Source organism: Rhinolophus ferrumequinum, chromosome 12 (assembly GCF_004115265.2).
Source record: "Rhinolophus ferrumequinum isolate MPI-CBG mRhiFer1 chromosome 12, mRhiFer1_v1.p, whole genome shotgun sequence".
Lineage (NCBI taxonomy): Eukaryota > Metazoa > Chordata > Mammalia > Chiroptera > Rhinolophidae > Rhinolophus > Rhinolophus ferrumequinum.
Window position 1 is genome coordinate 74,664,556 of NC_046295.1, and position 23,470 is coordinate 74,688,025.

General features: G+C 39.9%; 1 protein-coding gene across 4 annotated transcripts in view; it reads right to left on the bottom strand.

Moving 5' to 3' along the window:
• Nucleotides 1-22,834, bottom strand: part of GOLGA1 (golgin A1) — a 44,718-nt gene extending 21,884 nt beyond the window's left edge. For 2 of the 4 annotated variants that reach the window (XR_004424638.1, XM_033122773.1), the window contains exons 1-11: nucleotides 22,466-22,834; nucleotides 21,603-21,652; nucleotides 20,445-20,741; nucleotides 15,989-16,079; nucleotides 13,936-14,010; nucleotides 12,920-13,017; nucleotides 10,965-10,997; nucleotides 8,763-8,891; nucleotides 8,268-8,437; nucleotides 7,711-7,822; nucleotides 912-1,037 (exon numbers count right to left, since the gene is read on the bottom strand). Coding sequence is in view for 3 of the 4 variants with exons in the window: in XM_033122773.1 (XP_032978664.1) it covers nucleotides 912-1,037; nucleotides 7,711-7,822; nucleotides 8,268-8,437; nucleotides 8,763-8,891; nucleotides 10,965-10,997; nucleotides 12,920-13,017; nucleotides 13,936-14,010; nucleotides 15,989-16,079; nucleotides 20,445-20,579 (969 nt within the window). In the remaining variant the exon portion in view is untranslated. Of the gene's footprint in view, nucleotides 1-911; nucleotides 1,038-7,710; nucleotides 7,823-8,267; nucleotides 8,438-8,762; nucleotides 8,892-10,964; nucleotides 10,998-12,919; nucleotides 13,018-13,935; nucleotides 14,011-15,988; nucleotides 16,080-20,444; nucleotides 20,742-21,602; nucleotides 21,653-21,815; nucleotides 21,834-22,465 lie in introns of those variants that run through there. The other 2 variants (XM_033122774.1, XM_033122775.1) reach the window with 2 other exon arrangements.
• Nucleotides 22,835-23,470: the final 636 nt, after the last annotated feature.

A 23,470-nucleotide genomic window follows, 5' to 3' on the forward strand; every position in this document is an offset into this window, starting at 1 on the left:
GAGACTACATAGCTTGCTCTAAGTCACAAACTAGTAAAAGAAGAGGTGAGATACAACCTAGGTAGTCTGGTTCTAAAAATCAATTAATATCCTAGAGCCCACATGATACTCATGGCAGATTGTAGGGGATTTGTAGATCTTTAAGTTTAGGAAGATCAGCTTGGCAGTGAGTGTGGAGGTGTCAGAGGGCGGAGGAGGACAGACTGATGCTGGGTAGGCCAGTCTGGAGACTTCTAATATGAACTAGGCTAGTTTCTGGAAGCCATAAAGTGTAACAGCGGTAGTGGAGACAGAGATATTTAGTTGAAACTAGCTAACGACAGTGAAGATCTAGTACAGGCCCAAGGCCGTGGCTTTGTCACCTTTGTCACAGTGAGGCCAACTGTTGGTTTACCAAGAGGAGGAGGAACAGAATGTGGGTAGACAATGAGCTCAGACCTGATGAGAAAGCAAGTCCAGCTACACCACTGGGCAAAAGGTCAGTCTGCTCAATAGCCTTCCTCAGCTAAGGAGACTGCACTTGCTGCACAAGGCAATTCTTGCTCAAGTCAAAGGCAGATGGTAACTATTTTCCTTGGCCAATGCAAAGTGGAAAAGGTCAGAGGAGAGCAGAGCAGCAAGACAAGACAGACCCAGTGAAGTAAATCATCAGGTGAGGTTCACTAATGACCAGGATGCTGTTCGTTCATATGCATCTCTGAACAAGGCTTTCCCTTTCCCTGAGGAAATCATGTCACATACAGGTGACAGACGGCTGTTTCAGTTGCAAGCAGGACAATCAGAAGTCGGAGGGAGTGCTCTTCTTACCATGCTGTTTGCAGACTCTCTGGCTCTGAAACTCTAGGATTTTATGAGATCTCCTTCTCCAAGCTGCCTTCCCAGCACTGACTGGCCCAAAGAGAGCTCGTTACCTCTCTCAGGAGTTCCTGCACATGTTCTTCTCCTGATAAGTTCTGCTCCAGTCTCTTCTCTAAGGATGCGACTTTCTCTTGCAAATGTGTGATGAGTTTTTCTTTCTCTTCAGTTTCAGCAGTGAGCTGCAGGGAAAGCAGAGATTACATTACACTAAAAACTGTCTCTCCCTCCCTTCCTGTCTCCTCTAGGATCATCGTGTTTGCCTGACATTGTTCTCAACTGCATCCTAGAAGAACACGCAGCCAGGAAATCTTCCCTGAAAATGGGACACAGAAGATAAAAAATCAGAATCGAGCACTGAGGCATCTAGTTCAGACCTAATACAGCAAGAAGAAAACGCTTGCCCTAATTTAAGCAACTGACAATGTGGGAAGGAACCATGCTATTACCTCTGTGGAATCGAGCCAGAACCCTGGGAAGATGCTCCTCCTCTCTAAAATAACTAGACTGGATTGTGACGATCCAAAGGAATGCTTCTCCTCCCACTCCCATTAAGCATGTGTTTAATCCTATTCATCCAGTCCAACAGGACTTCTGTCTTTACCCCAGATGCCCAAATCCAGCAGAGGTAACCTCACTCAAGAAACTCTCAGCTAGCCCTACCATGACCTATGGAACACTGCTCTCGGAACCGGAAATGTGGGCTGGATGAAGCAGTAACAGTGACAATGTACTGCCTTAACGCCGAACAGAGAACTTTGAAAACAAATGATTGTGGCTCCATAGCTCAGGGCTTAGAGCCCTGGTCTTGTAAAACAAGTGACGGTATACACTCTGGCTCACAGCATAGGGACAACAGAGCTGCTGTGCACCTTATACCTTAGCCCCAAACCCATAGCTGTTCACTTATTGACTTGAGTCTATCTCTTTAGCTACGAAGGTAGTGCAGGGTTGGGATGGAATAAATGGTAACATTATGCAAGGCAGGGAACACAGACGGGAGAAGGAGTTTGACAGGAAGGAAAAACAAAGTTTTGGCCATGTTGAACCACTTTTACGGGTCTCTTACTAATAATATTAATAATAGTGATAGCAATAATTATAATCCCATGGTATAGCAGCAACAGCAGCTATAGTTTGCAGAGTATGTGTAAGCACTTCCCGTTTTCTCTAGTCCTTACAACCACCTTTCACCATGTTCAATTTACAAGGAAACTGAAGTTGAGGGTCTAGCCCAAAAGCTATCTATCTAGCTATCTAGCCCCAAAATCTATCACACACCTTAGTGATAGATTAAGGATTCAAACCCAGGTTTTCCGGATCAAAGCCTGTACTTGTTCTATAACACATCAACCTGAACTTGAAAGATATAGGCAACCCTTTTGAGTGAAAACCAAAAGAACCAACTAATCTTATACAAGTCACTGTCAGGCAGAGTTAGGGACAGAAGAAGAATCAGTCGTCAATTTCCACGTAGTCGTCTTGTGTAACACATCCCGCATGGAGTCCTCTCCACTCTGGTGGCTTTACTTCAGGCCCTCAGCACCTAATGTGTTACAGCTGACATCACACTTAACGGTGAGAAAACTCAAAGCTTTTACACTAAGATCAGGTACAAGGCAAGGATGTCCCTTCTTACCATTCCTTTTCAACATACTAGAAGTCCTTGTAATGCAATAAGGCAAGAAAAGGAAATAAAAGGTATATAGAAATGCAACAAGGCAAGAAAAATAAATAAAAGGGAAGCATAAAAGCTTCGTCTTTGTCTGCAGATGAAATGATCGTCTATGTAGAAAATCCAAATGAGCTGACAAAAATCTCCCAGACCTAATAAGTAATTACAGCAAGGTCGCAGGGCACAAGGTTAATATACAAAAGTCAGTTGCTTTCCTATATACCAACAATCAACAAATGGAATTTGAAATTAAGGCCCAACCCACCACCACCAATTTACATTAAGACCCTCAAAAATGAAGCATGTAGGTATAAATCTAACAAAATATGTTCAATATCCATATGAGGAAAACTACAAAACTTTGATAAATGAAATTAAAAAAATAAATAAATGGAAAGATATCCTTGTTTATGGATAGGAAGACTCAATATGTCAAGATGTCAGTTCTTCCCAACTTGCTCTATGGATTTAATGCAATTCCAATAAAAATCCCAGCAAGTTAGTTTATGGATATCGACAAACTAATTCTAAAGTTTATATGAAGAGGCACCCAGAATAGCCAACACAATGTTGAAGGAGAAGAACAAAGTCAAAGGACTGATGCTATCCAACTTCAAGACTTACTATAAAGCTACAGTAATCAAGACAATGTGGCACTGGCAAAAGAACAGACAAATAGATCAATGGGATTGAATAGAGAGTGCAGAAATAGATCCCCTAAATATAATCAATTCTCCTTTGATAAAGGAGCAAAGGCAATACAATAGAGCAAAGATAGCTTCTTCAACAAATGGTGCTGTAACAACTAGACGTCCATGTGCAAAAAAATGAACCTACATAAAGACTTTACACATTTCATAAAAATTAACTCAAAATGGACCACAGACCTAAATGTAAAACTAAAAACTGAAATTCTGCAAAGACATCATAGGAGAAAACCTAGACTACCTTGGGTATGACAATGACTTGTTAAACATAACACCAAAGGCATGATCCGTGAAACAAATAATTGATAACCTGGATTTCATCAAAATTAGAAATGTCTGCTCTGCATAAGATGATGTTAAGAGAATGAGAAGACAAGCTCCAGACTAGGAGAAAATATTTGCAAAAGACACATTTGATAAGGGACTGTTGTCCGAAATATAAAAGAAATTCTTAAAACTCAACAATAAGAAAATAACCCAAGAGAATAAGGCAAAGAACAAAAAAGGTATAGAATTAGAAAAAAAGAAACAAAAAATGTCATTATTCAGATGATATGATTTTTATTTAAAAAACTCAAAGACCCTATAGATTCATTGTCAAGCTTAATAAGGAGTTAAATTGTGCAAACAAACCCCAAAAAACCAATATATAAAAATAATAGTATGTCTATATGCCAGCAACAAATACAAAAAGTAATTGTTTAAATGACACAATTAAGAATTGGTGTAAAAAAAAAATAAAGCACGTAGGAATAAATTTAACAAAGATAAACTTTTATGAAAAAAGACCCTTATTGAGTCATTAAAAAAAATAGCAACACTGAATATCTGGAGAGAGAGAGAGACCATGTTTTTGGATAAGAAAACTCACATCATAAAACAATCAATGCTCCCCAAATGCATCTACAGATTCAATGCAATTCCAATTACCATCTCAACAGGTTTTTTGAGCTTGCCAAGCTGCTCTGTGGAGGATCAACAGGCCAAGACTATTCAAGATACTCCCGAAGAAGAACCAGGTGAGGAGACTTGTCTTATCAGACACCAGGACTTACCCTAATACTACGGTCAGTAAGGCAATGAATGCATCGTATTGTGCAAACACTGCTGCAGCATACCCCCAAAGCCCAGGTGTGGTTCCACATAAGTATGGAAAACTGAATTGTGACAAAGCTGGCGTTGCAGATCAGTGAGAACAGATTTGTCAAAAAATGGTACCAAAACAATTTAAACAAATAGGATACAGATCCCTTTCCCACATCCAAATCTCATTTTAGGCATATTAAAGATTTGAACATAAAAGGCAAAAACTGTATAACTTTTGGATAATAACAGGAGAATAATGTTATGATCCTGAGTAAGGAAAGATTTCTTTAAAAAGACAAAAGCGTAAGTTTCATGGAAAATAATAAATTCAACTGCACTAAAAATAAGAGCATATGTTCATCAGAAGACACCATAAATAGTGTGAAGACAAGCCCAAAACAGAGAGAAGACATCTGCAACCCATATAACTGACAAAGGAGCATGGCAGGCAGGACATATATAAAGAATTCCTGCAATTAATCAGAAAAAGACAGAAAATGTCATCGAAAATAGGCAAAAGATGTGAACCAGCACTTCACAGAACAGCATAAATGACTGATGAACACAGAACAAGATGCTCAACTTCATCAGTGATCTGGGGAAAGCAAATTAAATTCATGGTGAGATAATATTTCATACTTATCAGATTGGCAAAAATTAAAAGTTTGACAATATGTCACGTTGGTAAGAAAGCAGAACCCAAACTCCTATACACTGCTGTTGAGAGTGTATAAAAATTACCACAGATACTATGGGGAAAAAACTGGGCGTTACCTAGTGAAGTTGAAAAGTACCTATCTTTTGACTCAAACTTTTCACGTCTAAATTTACCCTAGAATAACTCTTGCACAGGTAGATGGAAGTTCATAGCAGCCTTGTTTGCAAAAGGAAAAGGCCAGAAAAACCCTAATGTCCACTCAATGGAATGGATAAATACATTCTAGTGTCTCCATACTGTACAGTTTAGAAAAGAATAAATGATAGCTGCATGTGTCCATGTGAATGCTTTTCAGGAATAGAATGTTGAGCACAAAAAGCTAGTTTTTGAAGAAAACCTACAGCATGATTTCATTCATATAATGTTGACAAGCATGAGAAATGAAAGATACCGTTTAGGGATAAAATTTGACGAAATTATAAAGCAACACAAGGATATGGAAAAATTTCTGGGTAGTGCTTACTTACAAAGGAAAAAGAGATGGGATAGTGAAGGGCACACGGGAACCTCAACGATGAACATACCGTTCTTTTTCTTAACCTGGCAGGTAGCTACATGGGGGCTCACTGCCTTATCATACTCTCTGCCTTCCTTATATTTTACGAATACATCTATTCAACATAAAACAGAACAACAACAAAAAACGGACTGCAAACTCCTGATCTTCCTAACAAAACTGCCCTTCCTGCGGCACTCCCTTAGCCTGGTGATTGGCAGTATCAGCCACTGAGTTAAGCCAGAACCCAGAAATCATCCATTACACCTCCCTTTCTCTTGTTCCCTTCCTATATCCATTCCATTAGCAAATGGCTCAGTCCCCTCACTATTTCTTAAATTTGTCTACTCCCCCATTATCTTTCCCACCACTCTTGTCAAAGCCATCATCTTATGCCTGGACAACCCCAAGAGCTTCCTAACTGGAAATCCTTTCAATGTTCCCTCCTAAGAGCCAGAGATCCATTCTTCTCCCTTACCTTGTGTGCTACCCTTCCAGTACCTTCTTCCAGGTCCTTGAATGTGCTAATCCTTTTATTGCCTCAGAGTTTCTATTCTTTGTTTCCCCAGCTTGAAATTCTTTACCATCATCCCTTTCCCTTCAACCTCAGCAGTTCTCTCAAGTGCTACTTCCTGGAGGTGGTCAGACTCCAAGGCTAGATCAGATCCGATGCCCTCTTACAGGATCTCACAGCTTCCTGCAGTTTTCCTTCACAGCACATATAAAACAGTTTGTACTTCCATATTTATGTGATTATTGAGTAACGTCTGATTTCCTCTCTAGACTGTAAGTTCCACAAAGGCAAGGGCGGTATCTGTTTTGTTCACCATGGTATTTCTAATACATAGGAAAGCTCAAATCATATTTTTAGAACGAATGAGGGAACTTAGTATAACCAGAGTGGACAATTTTTCCAATTATAAAATGGAGGGATGGTTCTAATTGACATCAAAGGATTCCTCAGACCCCAAAATTTGTGTCTGTTATTCCCTCCAGCCCCACCCCCAAATGTATTCTGTACCCTTCTGCCTTCTCTCCCTCCTGCTGTCCTTATCATCCTGAAATTCCAGTTCCTCCAGGGAGAGTTCCTTAACTCCTATGCTGGAAATGCACTCTCCATATGGCATACCTTTTGAATTTGAAAACTCTATTTGGGAATTGTCGAGTTGTGAATTTTTTTTCCTGTCGTCACAGGAGATTTGAGTTCCATAACAAATTTGTAAGCCTCTGAAAGAAAATACTTTATGTGTCTAGATTTTCGATTTGTTGAGGGTAGCGACCTTGTACACAGTCATTTACTTGTGAAAGATCTATTTACTGAGTGCTCCTTGTTATGAGACAAAAACCTCTGTAGAACAAACATGAGTTTTGGAGCAAGACCTGGGTTAGATCCAGCTCTATCACTGTATAACTTTGAATAAGGTACATAACGTCTCTTAGTTTCCATTTAGGTATCTGAAGTATGCTAATAACTTAGCTGGAAGGGGTATACAGACTCCCATTTACACAAATCTTACTGTCCTGTAATGATGCTATAAGCCTTCCTTGCACTTGAGATTAGTTATTCTGAAGAGATGACGGTAGGGTTCATGGTAGCTCCAGGAAAGCTAAATGTCCTGCAGTGCAAGGGACAATCACAGAATACAAATTGCTCTGCTCAAAATGGTGATAAGAAACATACCACTGAAAAACACTACAGTCAATAATATTATTGTTCATTATAAGAATTTAGCACATGCCTAAGAGGCCAAGAAATGTACGTGGCCAAATAAAAAAGTGAATTGTAATGGTGAATTTTTGTGCTTTTGAACAAATCAGACTAGAGCCAGGTATGTCAAAGGTACAACGTGGGCCACATCAACCACAATTGTTACGTTTTCTTATGCTCAGGGTCCATCATGTAGTATTTTAACATATATTTGAAATCAAATGGTGTACTTTGAGAATTCCCGTCAGTACAATAGTGATCTCTTCTTTTAAGCAACCCTTGTTCAGCTGCATGGGCACTTCCATCTGAATGCAGCCTGGTTAGACCAGGAACTGGGGCAATATGACTGCATGAGAAACAATTTTCAGTAGCCCTCTTGAGGCGGAAATTTCTAAGACAATTAGTTTTCACCCCATTCATGAATCCTAGGAACCTGGGTCCACTCCTAGCACTCTGCTTACTTACCTTCTGCAGATCAATGGAAAGCTGCTGAATAAATGCTTGGAGCTCTTGTTCCTTTTGCTCCAGGGCTGTGATCTTATTTTCTGCACCTGTTTTTGAAGCTGTCACATGATCTCTTCATTGGAAGAAAGCAGACAATGAACAAATTTGGATATCTCATCTAAGACAGTCTTCCACAGGAAAAATACAGATGGTTCTGTGCATGTCAGGGCTGCAGACATTAGTCAAGCGAAGGTTATCATTGGAGAAGACTCCTTGGCTCTCTGAAGCAGAAGCCCAAAGAGAAAAACTCCACCCAGGTTTAAGCAAGAATTCCCGATCTGCCTTTGGCTCAGAAACTAAAACAATGAATTGCTCAGTGGGGTTGGAGGGGTTCTGAGCTTAGGCAGGTGAAGGGTGTGGGGGCGTCCTGAGCCCTAGGCAGGTAAGGACAAGCCCAGAAGCCTTTGTCAGAGCTGAGATGGAAAGTGCTGCAATGAGCAATGGGGAAAAGTGGGGCGGGCCATAGACAGGGTTACACGAACACCGCTTCTCAGGGGCCCCACAGACCAAGCAAGAACCTCTGCTCTTCCAGCGCTGAGTAGTGTCTCTGCAATTCTTCTAGCTTCTGCCTTAAGTCTGATGACATCTGATTGGAAGTCATCAACTCCTCCTGGGTGTGACTAAGTTCTCTGATTCGGGCCTCCAACTCTTGCTCCATTTTCCCCAGACTTTCTTCTTTTTTTAAAAGCTGATATAAAGATAAAGTTTCATTGAGCCACTATTAAGAAACATAATTAAAAAAAAATATGGACCAATAAGAGAAACTTTTATAACATTTGTGTGAGCTTTTAAGTGGCTCTGTAGTTAAACAGAAATAAAAGAAAAAGAAACAGATTTCAAACAGAACTCTTCCACTTTAATGAACTGAAAAACATATGAATATGATTATATGAATATGATTAATATCAAAGAACTACTTGGGCATATTTATCAGCACTTACAGAGTGATGACTAGCAACTCAGAATAATTAATAATCTATTCAGCATTTAGCTACTAAAACAAAAATGCGCACCATGTGCTTTACTTTACTTAGTTCCTGCTGCTGGAACCCCTCTAATTCATCCATTTCATCTCGTCTTTGGAAAAGATTCAGACTCTGGTTCTTCATTTCCTGTAACTGAGCTGTCAGAAACCTTTTTTCCTATTTGGAAGAAGATGACATCAACTCAGGCAACTAAGGCATTAGAAATCATATTATGTAAGCCGAATTCTTAATAAAGAAAAATCTTAAGGAAATCTCTTGTCAGTAGACAATAATACATTGATAACAGGAAGCTGTACAGTAATATGACCAATATGGTATTATCTACAAATTCTTTAAGTTAAAAATAAATGTGTTTTAAATGATAGTTGTGAATAAGGGGAATAAGAGCAACAATTACTTAACACTTTAAAGTCTTAAGTTTGATTAGCAATTCCAGATAAACATTTTACATGTCTATTCTCAGTGACAGACTCAACTGGCTAAATAACACGAATAACTGGAGTACGACTGAATACCCTTAAAAAATTAGATGCGCGTAAGTATAATAGAACTGAGTTCAGTTAACAAGTTCAGGTAGCAAGTCAACAAAAAGTAGACATGACTGGTGTCAGCAGGTTACAATTTACTTAGCTTCCCGAAATGGATTCTCGTAAGAACAAACCCTACTGTTGCAATTTCCAATTCTTGAATGAGAAGAAATTTAAAAAGTCTAAAAATAACATTAGCAAAAACCACAGTGGCTTCAAAGACCTATATAGATGTGTCATTACTCTTTGCTGGTCTAAAATATTTCCCTACACTCCTTTGGGGGGTGAGGGGGAAAGAGAACAATCTCCTTAGTGAACTAAAGTAGGTTTTATTTAGTTCAGGCCTATATGGATCCCCCTTTACCATAATTTTAAAAGATAAAAAAATAGTCCAATGAGAATTTCAACTGCTATAATAGCAAGAGTGTAAGAAAACTTTAATATGAACTCATACACCATATTTAAAAAGACCACTATTAACACCATGTTGGGAGCCTTTTTTTAGACACATGCTTCTTCGGGCGATAGACTGACTTTTCTGTAATTTTTTCTTATAAAAACATGTTAGAGAATTCTGATTTAATAATCAGATTTCTACAGAACACACAAAGAAAGTCGCTGGTTTAACTGGGTGTTTTATCTCAAGAATGGAGCAATAATAAAACTCAACTGTTTAATAAAATCAACAGTAAATATATTTTGCAACTGAATATATCAATCTAACAAATAATTTTTCTACCATGAAGAGTACTCAATGAAAACAAGAAATGAATAAGGTTGCTGCATATAATTTGGCCTGAGGGCGTTGACTACTGATTATTTTAAATTCAAATATGTTTCTAATTGTAGGTTTGAAAATGTCATCTTCCTGTTCATGTCTGGGAGCCAGGAATACATTACATTAGGCACCTATTCAGTGTTAGACAAGCTATGGTGCTAGAATAATCAATTTTCCTCATCTGAATTTAGCCAGGAGGTTCTCTTATCTCCTCAATGCTGAGCCTGGAGAAATGCCCTCTTTCCCCAAGGCCTCCTGAAAAATCTCCCTAATGTTACCAGAGTGTCATTCAGGGCCCTAGCAGGAAACAGATGGCAGACTTGAATTAGGTATTTTGAGAAGAGTTTAATAAAAGGACTTTTCAAAGTTGTGGGGCAGGGTAAGAAAACCCCAAAGAGGAAAGTAACAGTGCTAGTAACAGTTGGGCATGAAGGGATGAAGAGATGAAGAGGTTACAAGAAACGCAGAGAGAGAAACTATGTCAAGAGGGTAAACCAAAGGTCCAACTGAAGCTGTGACCTTTGGCCATGGATACAACTACCTGAAGGGATCCCATATGGAAAAGGCTGGCGGAATAAACACCCTGAACACACTCTTCTTCCACACACAGCTTTATTTTCCATGTTCCCCACTGGTGAAACCCAATCAGAAGCCAGAAGGCAATGGAGTCCTACTGATGCAGGGCCTATCAGTCTTCAGGTACGCAAAGGTAGGAGAGGGGTGAAAAGTACGTATGTCCATGTATATTGGGAGGGCATACCCACCAACAAAGGGGAGGACAAGAGCTTTTCAAGTCAGTGTTTGATTATCTAGTACCCTGCTTCCAAGAGGTGGTATAGCAATCAGTACACTGGAGAAACCATTTTCCAAGCCCCACCAAAGAGGCCAACATTCATAATGAAACAAAAATACAGATGAACTAACCTTTTCAAGATGATCCACTTTTTCTGACCATTCCTAAAACAACAAAAAAGTACAGTTTCCAGGGAAGAAGAGTATCAGTAATATCAAGATTTTCAGAAAACAAAACAACCTACCCCCACTCCCAAAGCAACCCACCAACCAAATAAAATAGCAAATAAAAAAAAACCCATGAAGTTAGCTCAATATTTAAAAAGTCAAGAGTCCTAAAGGAAGAAAATGAACTTAGTATAAAATTCTAGAACACCAACATAAGCCTGAAGATTTTTACTGAGCAGAGCACCCAAAGCTATCTCTGCTGTTCTGATACAGCTTTTCAGCGTATTCCTGAGTGTTTTTCCATGATTACTCTTATAATTTCTTGGGAGTGGGTAGCTCGGACCAGCCAAGTTGGTGACTCTTCAGTTGATGTTTAGAAATTAATTTACTGGGCTGGCCCGGTGACTCAGGTGGGTAGAGCTCCATGCTCCTAACTCTGAAGGCTGCCGGTTCGATTCCCACATGGGCTAGTGGGCTCTCAACCACAAGGTTGCCACTTCAACTCCTCGAGTCCTGCAAGGGATGGTGGGCAGCGCCCTCTGCAACTAAGATTGAACACGGCACCTTCAGCTGAGCTGCCGCTGAGCTCCTGGATGCCTCAGTTGGTTGGAGCGCATCCTCTCAACCACAAGGTTACCGGTTTGACTCCCGCAAGGGATGGTGGGCTGTGCCCCCTACAACTAGAAAACAGCAACTGGACCTGGAACTGAGCTGCACCCTCCACAACTAAAACTGAAAGGCCAACAACATGAAGCTGAACAGCACCCTCCACAACTAAGATTGAAAGGACAACAACTTGACTTGGAAAAAAGGCCTGAAAGTACACACTGTTCCCCAATAAAGTCCTGTTCCCCTTCCCCAATAAAATCTTTAAAAAAAAAAAAAGAAAGAAAGAAATTAATTTACTGAAGGGGAGGGTCTTCAGCAGCCCCTAATAATTACTTTCTTTCTCATCTTAATTTTACCAATATGTTTTATGCCATCTGGTATAAATTAAAGGGATTATGCCCCTTACACACAAATCATACAATAGGGGAAAAAACATCCAATGGTACAAAAGGCCACATCTCAAGTGCCTACAATCCAAATCCACCAATTTTAGATTACTTCTTCATTTATATACACTCATACCATAGATATCCACTAAGTATTGGTGAATGATTTTTTTCTGGCTAGTAATGTCCTAGATGACAACTATACACTAAAAAAACCAACCAACCAACCATCCCACCTACTGTAGGTAAATTATAGATTTTCTTAAATGCAACATAATATCATAAAGTGACCCTGTCTTAATAAGTCAGAATTATCGTAATAACACCTTGATGCTTATCTTAAGTTTAACATGCCATTAAACAAAATATACTTTATTGTGATCACACATAATAGCATTATTTTCATTTCTTATTGTCATTCATTCAGCATTTTCAATGTATGGTTCTAATGAGATTATAGGAGTTCCCTCCTACCTAGCTGGCTGGAATTGAAGAAATTGGAGAATAGAGCTTTTGACAACTATGTCATCATGTATGATGCTAGCTAGATAGCATTTTCTCCACTATAAAAGGCAAGTGTTTTGGGTCTAGGTTTTGAAACAGGTTTCTATAGGACAGAGACCTTTTCCCTTACTGTGGGGTGTGCTACCAGATTATGGATACAATATTTCCCTTCTCCATTTTATAAAGCTACATAGTTGTAGAATGATACCTTCACATTCTGGACACATTTCATGATTATAACTATAAATTTTCTTGATAATTTCCCACACTGAGGCCAACTGGAATCTCAAAGAACTTATAAAGCATTCCTGTCCTCCTAGATTGTAAATATTTTCTACCAGGTTAATGTCATGGTTTTTGAAATCATGTCAGTAAGTGAAATCTTTCCACCAGTCTTGGGAAGGGTCACATACTAAATACCTGGTCCTTTCTGGCTAATGCCAAAGCCAGTCCTTCTGCCATTTTGGCTCTGTTGGCTTGGAATGTCTCATTCTGCTCTTGAAATTTCCGCATGGAAGCTGTTAACAAAGAGGCTCTATTTGAGATATGGAAATATTTCAGAAACAGCATGATAAATAGCCCATGTGATTACTTTACAATTTGTTAACCTAACAAAAAAGACTAAGGTCACATAAGTGAATTATGAGACTGGGAAAGATCTGATCCATCTCGACTTTCCCAGAATCTTTTGGCCTTAGTAATAGATCACAGTTTCTTATTTCTTTGTTTCCTGTTGTTTTTGTTTTTTGTAATAGTCAAATATATACATTTAGGAGATGCTCAAAGGAATGACAGAACTCTGAGTTAGGTAAATTGCCAGAAAACAACAATGCTGTTGTTAAGTGATGGCTTTCCCACTTACCAGAATTAAAAACAAAAACCAAAACAAAGCAACACACACAAAAAACCCTTTCCTTCACTTTGTTTTCCTTTAAAAAAAATGTTAGTATATCAACAGAAAATAAATTTCCACTTCTGTTAGTATCTTTCTTCGATTGAACCCAAAGGAGAACGTATGATTTAGGGGAAACTAAACAAAATGTTCTATTGTTGGAAGAGCGATGACATAGATTTCCCCCCGTTACTGAACATCAATGAAGCTATGACGAGAATCGAAGTCTCCTAATCTAGGCCGAAGGGCCAGGCACTAAGTTTTACTAAAATTTAAGGGCAGCCAATAAAATGGTCTGTTGGAGAGAAGCTGATACACACAATAATCGTCTAAGAAGCATGCCCACAAGTCAACATAAACACAAGCTGTATGCTACTAAATATCAAACAAAAGTTATATCAACCTGATTAAGACATACTGTACACTACTTGTAAAATAAAGATTTGCACTATGACAAAGGACAAACTTAATCATACACTACTGCTTCATTTTAAAAAACTAAAACTAAAAAGATCGAAAAAAAAACAGGAAAAAAAATACGTACAATCCTGGTGTTTTTCTAATGCAATTTCAAGCTTCTCTTTTATCTTCTGCAAGTTTCGGACCTGTTCAGCATAGTCTTGGGTGAGGATGATGACGCACATACCAGGAATGGACAAACATCAGGAAAGGAAGTTAATTAAAAATATGAGTGAAAATGATGATGATTTTCTCAGCCTGAAAAACTTTCCTGTTAAGGAAAGTTAGGCAGACAGCCTCCCGTTAACAATGAACAACACAGGCAAACAGGTACAGTACAAACTCTTCACAGTGTAAATGGTGAATACAAATAGGGAGATTCATGTATCCTTGATAAAGAACAAGAATCGGGCCTGGTCTGGTCATCAGAAATGCCCTGCTATGAAAACCAGTATTATCTTACTACTTAATTTCAAATCTCAGTTTTCATTTCCCCTTCCAGGTTTAGCAGGCTGGATCAAAGGGGACTCACTAAATAGCTCACTTACAGTCCATACAACTGAGTAACAGTGGTTAGGGCAATAGCAAATACCTTACCACAGTACTGCCTATACAGTGAAAGTACTTTATGCTCTAGAAAAGTCAGCTTCCTTTCTACACAGAAACTGAGTTGCCATCTCAGGTCAAAGTGAGAATTACCTGAGTGCCAAAGATAGTATGGTACAGTGGAAAAGTAGACAGGCTTTAGTTCAAATCCTAACTCTGTCAGTTCTTAAGCAAATTATTGATCCTAAGTATTAGTTTCTTCATTTATCAAGTGATATTAATTGTACCTTCCTCAAAGGATGTATTAAACAATAAACTTTATAAATAAATAAAGGATGTATTAAATAATAAACTAAGGTTTTATATGCCTTAAGCACCTGGCACACACTGCTCAATAAAAGGTAGCTGCTACTGTTGTTGTTATTCATCCTAACCTACAGGAAAATACCCAGAACCTAAGTGGGCTCAATAAGTGTCAGTTCTCGTCCCTGTCTCTTCTTCTCTAACATAAGTCAAGCCCAAACTATTCTTCTGTCTGTTCTCGGGAGGGTACATATTATTTTGTAGCTTCCTCCACAGCATTAAACAAATGTAAAGTTATTTCACTTGCTACTGACATTTTTCACGGTAGGGATAACAGGATGGTAACAATTAAGTTCAAAGCAGATGGTAATTTTAAAGTACAGACTCTAGCATCAAGCAAATCTGAATTTGGATCCCAGCTCTACCACATATTACCTGTGTGACCTTAACCTCACTAAGCCTAATAAGGAAATAGTGAGGACAAAATGAGATAATGAACTACTTAGTAGCTGTGAGCTATACTATGGACCTTTGGTAACTGTACAAACACAGATATTTCACATACGATTTGGTGAATTTTGTAGTTTACTGCTTTCACTCCAATAAAATGGGCATAAAGCCAAGGGACAAAAACACAAGAGCCACTGACCACGTCACAGGATGAAGCTTTCAAAATTTTGAAAGAACTCACAACTCATTAACGAACATGTCCTGCTCAGGCAAAGGATATAATGGGAGTTCTATAAATTGCAAAGTACATACAAAAGACATAATGAGAGTTACCGCTTCTATAATGCATAGGTGTTGAAGTTAGAAATATTACTGAAAAGTGGCCCAAAGGCCAGAGTGACACTTAACATAGGTGATGTGTAGCTGTAGCAAGTGGCAACATAGCACCAAGGCCCTCTAGTGCTGCAGGGCCTAACATCCAGTGGCCATTCCCTGTAAACAGTCCCCCAGAACCTTCTGCACCTGAAAGCAAGCTATGCTAATGGCTAAAAGACAGTAATATCTATTTTGCATATACTTTTAATCCTTTTATACCCATGGCTAGAAACCGCAGGAGCAGGAAAACATAAGTTGGGGTTTTTTTTAAATCTTAAAACTCAGTTTTGAATGGACACTATTTAGTATACTAACAAAAGAAAGGAACAAAAGGGGTACAAATCATACCTTTTTCACTATGAAGATCAAAAAATGTCAAAATAACTATAAGGCTATTTTACAGGGAGAGTGGGTCAAGCAAGGCAAATGTCCTGTGTTTGCTTTGTATGAGTTCTTAGACATACCAGAAAGTCTGGCCTCTAGTTTCCGTATCTGCTCATTCCTTCTCAAAAGCTGAGAGGAAAGATCTTCTCTGGAGCTGCTTCCATCAGAAGCCTGTTGAGATAGACACAAGAAGAGGTGGTATTCATACATGGGTTTTCAATAGTGTGAGACCACAATACTGAACCAGAAAGCGACCACTGTTATTTTAGATTTGGTTACACTTTAATTGTAATCTCTGAAAAGCTTCTTAACTCACCTGGGACCTAGTTTCTCTACTGTAAAGTAGAAGCATCACTAGCTCCATCGATAATGTGAAGGAGATACAAGACGCTAAACAGATAAAGTGTGTGTGTGTGTGTGTATACACATACTATTGGAATCCATTATGATTATATCATAATTATGTACCAAGTACATAATACAAAAAATATGTTTTCAGTGACAAAAAAAGGAAATCACTTTATTTTTCCAAAGGTAATGCCCTGGGAGAAAGAGAAGTTTCTTTAGTAAGGGATCAAAGGCTGGTCTGTGTTCAAGAAACACAATCATTGACATTCATAGTTTCGCTATCTTCATCTATAAAACAAAGGGATGTCAATCTAAAGCTCTAAAATGCATCAAAAAGCTTAGCAGATAATACACATTCAATAAATCAATATATTAATGAGACATCAACTTTCCCCAACAAACTACATTGTCTTAAAACATATGGGCACTTTTATTACTTTGGATACTGCTTACTATTGCTCCTAAATAACTTGCTTTATCTTTTTCCTTTCAATTATAAAATTTTTAAAAATACAGAAGAGTAGGGAGAATGATTTAACGAACATTCTCTATTTTAACAATTGCTGTTGTTTTCCTATATTTGCTTCATCAGTTTTTATTTTACCAAAGTACTTTAAATAACAGACATCATGACATTTCAGCTTAAGTACTTTGAAAAACATTTCTAAAATAAAAGGACATTTTCCTTTGTAACCACAATACCATTATCACACCTAACAAAATTAAAAATAATAGTAGCTAATATCTAGTCATGTTTCTCTATTTTAGTCCCCAAATGTCTTTAAAGGTAATTGAACAATTCACTTTAGTCACTTACCTGTCTAGCCACCTGCCCATCCAACATTTCCTGAGACTCTGTATAGTGTATAATTAAGAGGGAGTCTCTCAGGTGGAAGGCCCAGGCTAAAGTCCCATCTTCACCACTTACAAAGTATAACAACTTGGGCCAGTTAGCCAACTTGTCTGTGCGTTGGTTTCCTCATATGTAAACTATTATAACAGATACGTCTACTTCATAGAACTGTGATGAGGACTAAATAAATCAGTACTTGTCAAGTCCCTAAAACAGAGCCTGGCACATAATTAGTTTTAATACATGTCGTGTATTATTAGTAGAAGCTATGATTATTACTGTTAGTGAGACAGCCTTTTCTCAGCATTGTGCTAAGCATTGGAAATAATGGTAAAACAAAGAGTCCTTTCCTAAAACAGCAGCAGCTGCAGCGACCACTAATTATGAAATACTTGTTAAGAGCCAGGCACTATCCTACAAAATGTTTTACATATTTTGCAGAAAAAGAGTTAACATCATAGGCCTGAGACTGCTGCCCTTAGCAAGGCCTGCTTTTAAGGTTAGCCCTTGGCTGGCCTATGGGAACTTAGATTTTTGCAAGTGTTCCCACTATTCCTGATAAAAATGGCTTACTGTACCTAAACTGATTATACAAGAAAATATGATTTATGCTGAACACCCTTCCTTCTGAGAGTCTGGAGTGTTGATAAATTCTAGGCAGAGGTGCCTACCTGACTACCTCCCAATAAAATCCCTGGGGACTGAATCTCTAATGAGCTTCTCTGGTGGACATTTTACCTGTGTTGTCACAAATCTTTGCTGGGAGAGTTAAGTGTGTCCTATGTAACTCCACTGGGAGAAGACTCTTGGAAGCTCGTGTCCGGTTTCCTCCAGGCTTTGCCCCATACACCTCTTCCCTTTGTTGATTATGCTTTGGATCCTTTCACCATAATAAATGATAGCAGAGAGTAGAACTATATGCTGAGTCCTGTGCGTCCCCCTCATGAATAATCAAACCATGGGGTGAACAATGGGGTCCCCTAACACACATACTTTAATAATGACAGGTACAGTTCCTATCCCTGTTTTTCAGATGTAGAAACTAAGGCATAAAAAGTGAAGGAATTTGCCTAATGTCACACAATAATGATGGAGCAGGGAAGCAAATACAGGTCTGACTCCATAACCTGACCTGAGTTCCTAAGTGCTACACTCTACTGCGTCTCATAAAACTTCCAGTTTTAGTGGGAGAGACAAACAAGCAAATCATCAACAACCAATGCAGTGTAATAGGTACTCTTATAGAGGTAAGAAGGAGACCAGGAACCATATTCAGCCAAGAGGGATAAAAGGTCAAGGGGGCTTCCTGGAAGCAATGTGAGCCCAGTCTTGTAGGATACACAAGAGTATGTCAGAGGACACCAAAGTGAAAGGAGAAAATAGGAGATATTCCAGAGAAAGGAAAGAGCATATGCAAACATTTGTAAGCACGAAGGAATGCTGTCCATTCCAGAAAGCGCAGTAAGTGGAATATGGCTGGAGCACAGGGTGTAGGAAAATAGAGTGAGAAGAAGCTGGATAGGGAAGCTGTGATAAGACCATGCGAGTTTACCATTATACTATACTAATGAGTTTGTACTTCCTCCTGAAGATGATGGGAAAGCCACTGAGGAGTTGTAAGCATTGGAGAGACCTGAACAGATCTGTTTTGGGGAGTTACTGGGGGTCACATTTGTCCAAGAAACAAAGACAGCCTAGAATAAAATGGAAGGAAATGAACTACTAGTAAATGGAATGGAGAAGGCAAGTTTGAGATATTTAGGAGATGGAAGCCAAATACTTGTTGACTGGACATCAAAAAGTGAAGGAGGAAAGAATCTAAAATGCCTCCAAGATTTCCTATTGGTGATTTTGGAGGATGAGGTGCACATGTGAAAATGGAGTTAATGAATTCAGTTTTGTTGATTTTAGAATTTGAGATACCAGAGGAAAAAAACATCTGGTTGGAGAAATACACGCAGTGTGATACAAGGGTCTGAAGACAGGCAGTGAGGATATGGTAAGTTCAAATAGGTTACTTTAGAAGTCTCAGAGCAAAGCATTTCTTGAATTCAGACAAATCTGTATATCTGGCATACATCTGAGGTGAGAGTCCTCATTTAGCGTGTCAGCACAAGGGAAGGCAGGTACTTCTGCCACAGAACTCAGCATTAAAACTATCTCCTTCAGCCTGGTGATCAAATGTGTATTCATATGTCCTGTTAAATATAGACGCCAACGATAATTTCGATCTGGCAATCTTATTGTTCCACCCCAATAACCTGATAGCTTCTGCCATGTAATCTGATCCATAAGAAAGGAGAAGGAAGACTCATCTGACCATGGAAACAACTCAAGTGTCTATCACCAGGGATAAACTGTGGCCTTTTCAAATGATGGAATCTTATACAGCAGTAAAAATAAATGACCCACAGCTTCGTGTAAAACAGATGCATTTTAGAAACATGTTGCGTTTCAAAAAAAAAAAACAGGAAGTCCAAGAAGACTATAGTATACTATTTTTATAAAGTCTAAAACTTAGCAACATTAAACAACACATTTTTTGAATATATACATATATTCAAGTTTATGAATATATACATTTCTGGTAGGATATTTTAAAAAGCAAGGGAATGATAAACACAACACTTAGGATAGTGGTTATCTGAGAGGACGGTGGGGGAAAGGGTTTAGGAAAGGACCATACAAGTGGCTTTAACAGGACTGATAATGTTCTAGTTCTTTTTGGATAGGTGCAGGTTAACAAGCATTCACTTTTATACTTTACATTTACATTATATACATTCTTTTTCATGTATCAAGAATTACAAATCATTTTTAAAAAGTTATCTGACTTTAAGAGGATCCTGTCATATGCCAAAGACGTACTTTAATCCTAAGGCATGACATTTACCTAACATAACACAGTAGCATCCTCATTTTTAGAAATCTTTCCAACCACAGGTTCTTGACAAATAAGGGACATACTGAAGTCATCAGTGCCATCTTTCCATCAACTTTCCTAATAAAAGAGTGCACTCTGGCACACCACCAACTCAGGGAGACCTTGTCAAGCAACAATTACTTAAAGTATGTACGTCTGCAGAGACAACAGGCTGAAGTATTTTGAGAAATGAAATGTAAAATGAAAAGGTACACAGACGGAAAAAGAGTACACGAAGACAACGTACAAGAGGGCAATGGAATATGGAAAAGCACCTCAGAATAAGAAGCATCATACATAACTATAAATAATCTTGCAATCTCAAAAGAAAATACTTATTGTAAGGATTCCCTGAAATATTAAAAATATATTAAGACAGTAGCAAACATTAAAAACTCATGAAGATACTTACAAAGTCATCTCCTGAGTCGGCTCCCATAGAGGCAACCGATTCCTTGCTCACCGACCGTGGGATCCTGGTAGCACCTCCTGGCTTCTGGGAGACAGCAGTCTCTTCTGCAATTTTCTTCTTTAGTTTTGCAAACATTTTGCTGTGTGGCTATCCTGCACTGATGACCACTCTTGAACCACCACAGTGGTCCTTAGGCCAGCAACCAGGAATTCCGAGAGGTGCCTAAAAAGCTTCAGACATCCAAGCTAGCTGCATTCCCCCTTAAATGTAGGCCAAGGACCTATGGCAACACAGTATCTGTAAATTAGATGAAACTGAGCTGAGTTGCTAGGCTAAGCTTCAGGTTTCAAAATTACATTTCATAATTTTGCATGTATACTTAAAAGAACACAATTACTAAACATTTAAAAAGCACTCAGGTCCTTCATATGCATATACAGATAAGGAAATCCAGTCCTGAGTTGGTGAAGTAACTGCCAAAGATGGTGTGACTAAGTGGCAGGGCTGGTACTTGAACTCAGGACTATGACTCACAAGTCCTCAGTCTTTTTTTAAATTACACCATGTTGGCTATGGCATATAACACATTAAATAGAATTTTCCAGGGAAAACATTAACAAGACGTAATGCTTTTTAATCCGTCTCCCAATATTAACTACAGTTTAGTGGGTTTTTTGGGGTTTTTTTTGTGTTTGTTTTTTTTTTAGACGAAGACAAAAATATGTAATGCAATTTGGAGAAAAAGTGTTACGTTCTAGTGTTTCAGGATGGTTTACAATCAGCTGTTAACTAGAAAATGCTGACAACCAGGAAAAGACCAGGCAAGCCAGACAATTACATTATGTAGGTTATCAGATATCCTTAAACGTTTCCTGCAAATGCTGTATGGTTCTCTTTAAGGATGATTAAAATTACTTCAAATCAGTTCCTTTTCTTCAGAATGTTTTACATGATATTCGAGATTCAAACATCTTTTCCTCGCAGTGGTGTACAAAACACTAATATTCTGGTTCCAACCTTAACTTTTCATGTTTTGTGGAGGCTACCCAAGCTCTGTTTCCTAAGATCTGCAAATGTCTTACCACTTCAGATCATCCATTTAAGTTTGTACAATTCTTCAAAAACTTTACCTTCAAAGTCTGTAAACCACTTACTCACCTGGATTATCTACTAGATTTAAAACAGATTGGAGGTCAAAGCACTCTGTCCTGCATAAAGACAAAGATAAAATGAACTGGATATTTCCTTTGAAGTGTAAGGCCAAAACGTTGGGGGGTGGAAGTGGAAGAGGGGAGAGAGGAATGAAGGGAGAGAGGGCGAAAATCTGTCACTGCCACAATCCTCAGGGGGCTACCCTCCCTCACCACTCACCCTGGTCTCCTTAGCATTTGTTGATTTGCCTGAGGGTTTCACCTACAGGTACAAACAATAGAATCTCTCACTGCAGTTGATGCCTAAATTCACTTCGCATTGGGAGCCCTGAGCAAAACAACTTGAATGAGATTAAGATTTCCCAGGGCCAGTATTTATTTCTCAGTTGATTGTGACAGTCACACAATTTACCCGGCCAGACCCCGGAGCCTTGACTAGCACTAAGAAAGTCGCCGAGAAAAAGGATGGCTAAGTTAGGTAAAAGACAGCTGCCTATGGCCCAGGAAGGCAGGCAAGGCTCCTGCCATGGCAGTATGGATCTCATTCACTCAGGCTCCTTCCAGACCCGCCCATGCGTGGACTGTCAAAGAACCGAGGGACCCCACATCTCTCCCTTTTGACAGCAGGGAAACTGAGACCCAGAGAGGAGTGACTTGTCAAAGGTCGAGCAGGGGTGGTTCCCGGAACCCTAGGCTCCAGACTCCCAGGCCGGGCAGCCCGCCTCTGTCCCCACCCTCGCCCTTTCAGCACCCCGGTACCGCCCCCCGCCTTGGGTATTGGGTCAACCCCGTCCGGGCCGCTTTGGGGGCAGACCGAGGCCACTGAAAGAATGAGGGACCTGCTCACGTCTCCGACCCCCACCCGCGCACCTGCCGCTCTGTGGGCAGCCCGCAGAGCCCCGCCTCCCGGGCCTCCCGCGAACGCCGCGCGCGTCACCAGCCCCCACGGCCGGCCGGCGAGAGGAGCAGCGACCCGGAACCGCACTTCCACCAGCGCGCCGGAAGTGGCTTGCGCGTGGAGTCGCCCCGCCGCGCGCATGCGCCCCAGAGCGGTCTCCGCGGCCGACGGAGTGAGCTTTGGGCGGCGGTTGGGCCTGACCGGCTGGAGGGCGCGGGCGCGGGCGCTCCCTTGGGCCGGACCGCCACGTCAGCAAGCGGCCAGTCCCACGAATGGTGACTGGGTGGCCGAAGCCTTTCTTCCTTTTTTTTTTTTAAAGGAGACGATGCGGAGCGGGGCAAGTGGGAGGAGCCTCGTAGAAAAAGGTAAAGAACCCAATTGGTGGTGGGGCCAGCGTGTGCTGTGCCGGTAGAAACCCCACGCGGTGGCTGCGCTGGGCCAGCCCTCTCCCTGCATCCCACACCATACACAGCTGCCTTCTCTTGAGTAGGTGATCGCTCCAAGTTCGTGCCCCTCTGTGGCTCCATAAATTAGTGCTGGGACCTCATGCCTCGGGTTACACGTTTTATATTGCATCCCAGGACAGACATGTACCATTGACAGAAGTTTCCAAAATCATATCTTTAGTATATTACTGCACTCAGATATATTGGATTTCTTTAAAAAGCACGCTGGTGACAGCCCACTACGTTCATTTCACTAATGGGGCTCCCATTTTTAACATATGAAGCAAGTCCAGAGAGGTAAAACTGCCTTGTACAAAGTTACAGTGACAAATTAGTAGCCTACATCAGATCTCTAGACTCCTCAGTGCCAACCAAGCCAAGCATTCCAAACTGGAGTTGCTCTTGTTCTTGCCCCAGACCCAACAGTCAGCAGCTTCCACCGATTCCCCAGAAACAACCCCTCCCTCTGTGTGCCCCAGTTCTGATCACCAGGAGCAGGGACGGGGAAAAAAAACCAAGACTAGGACTCAG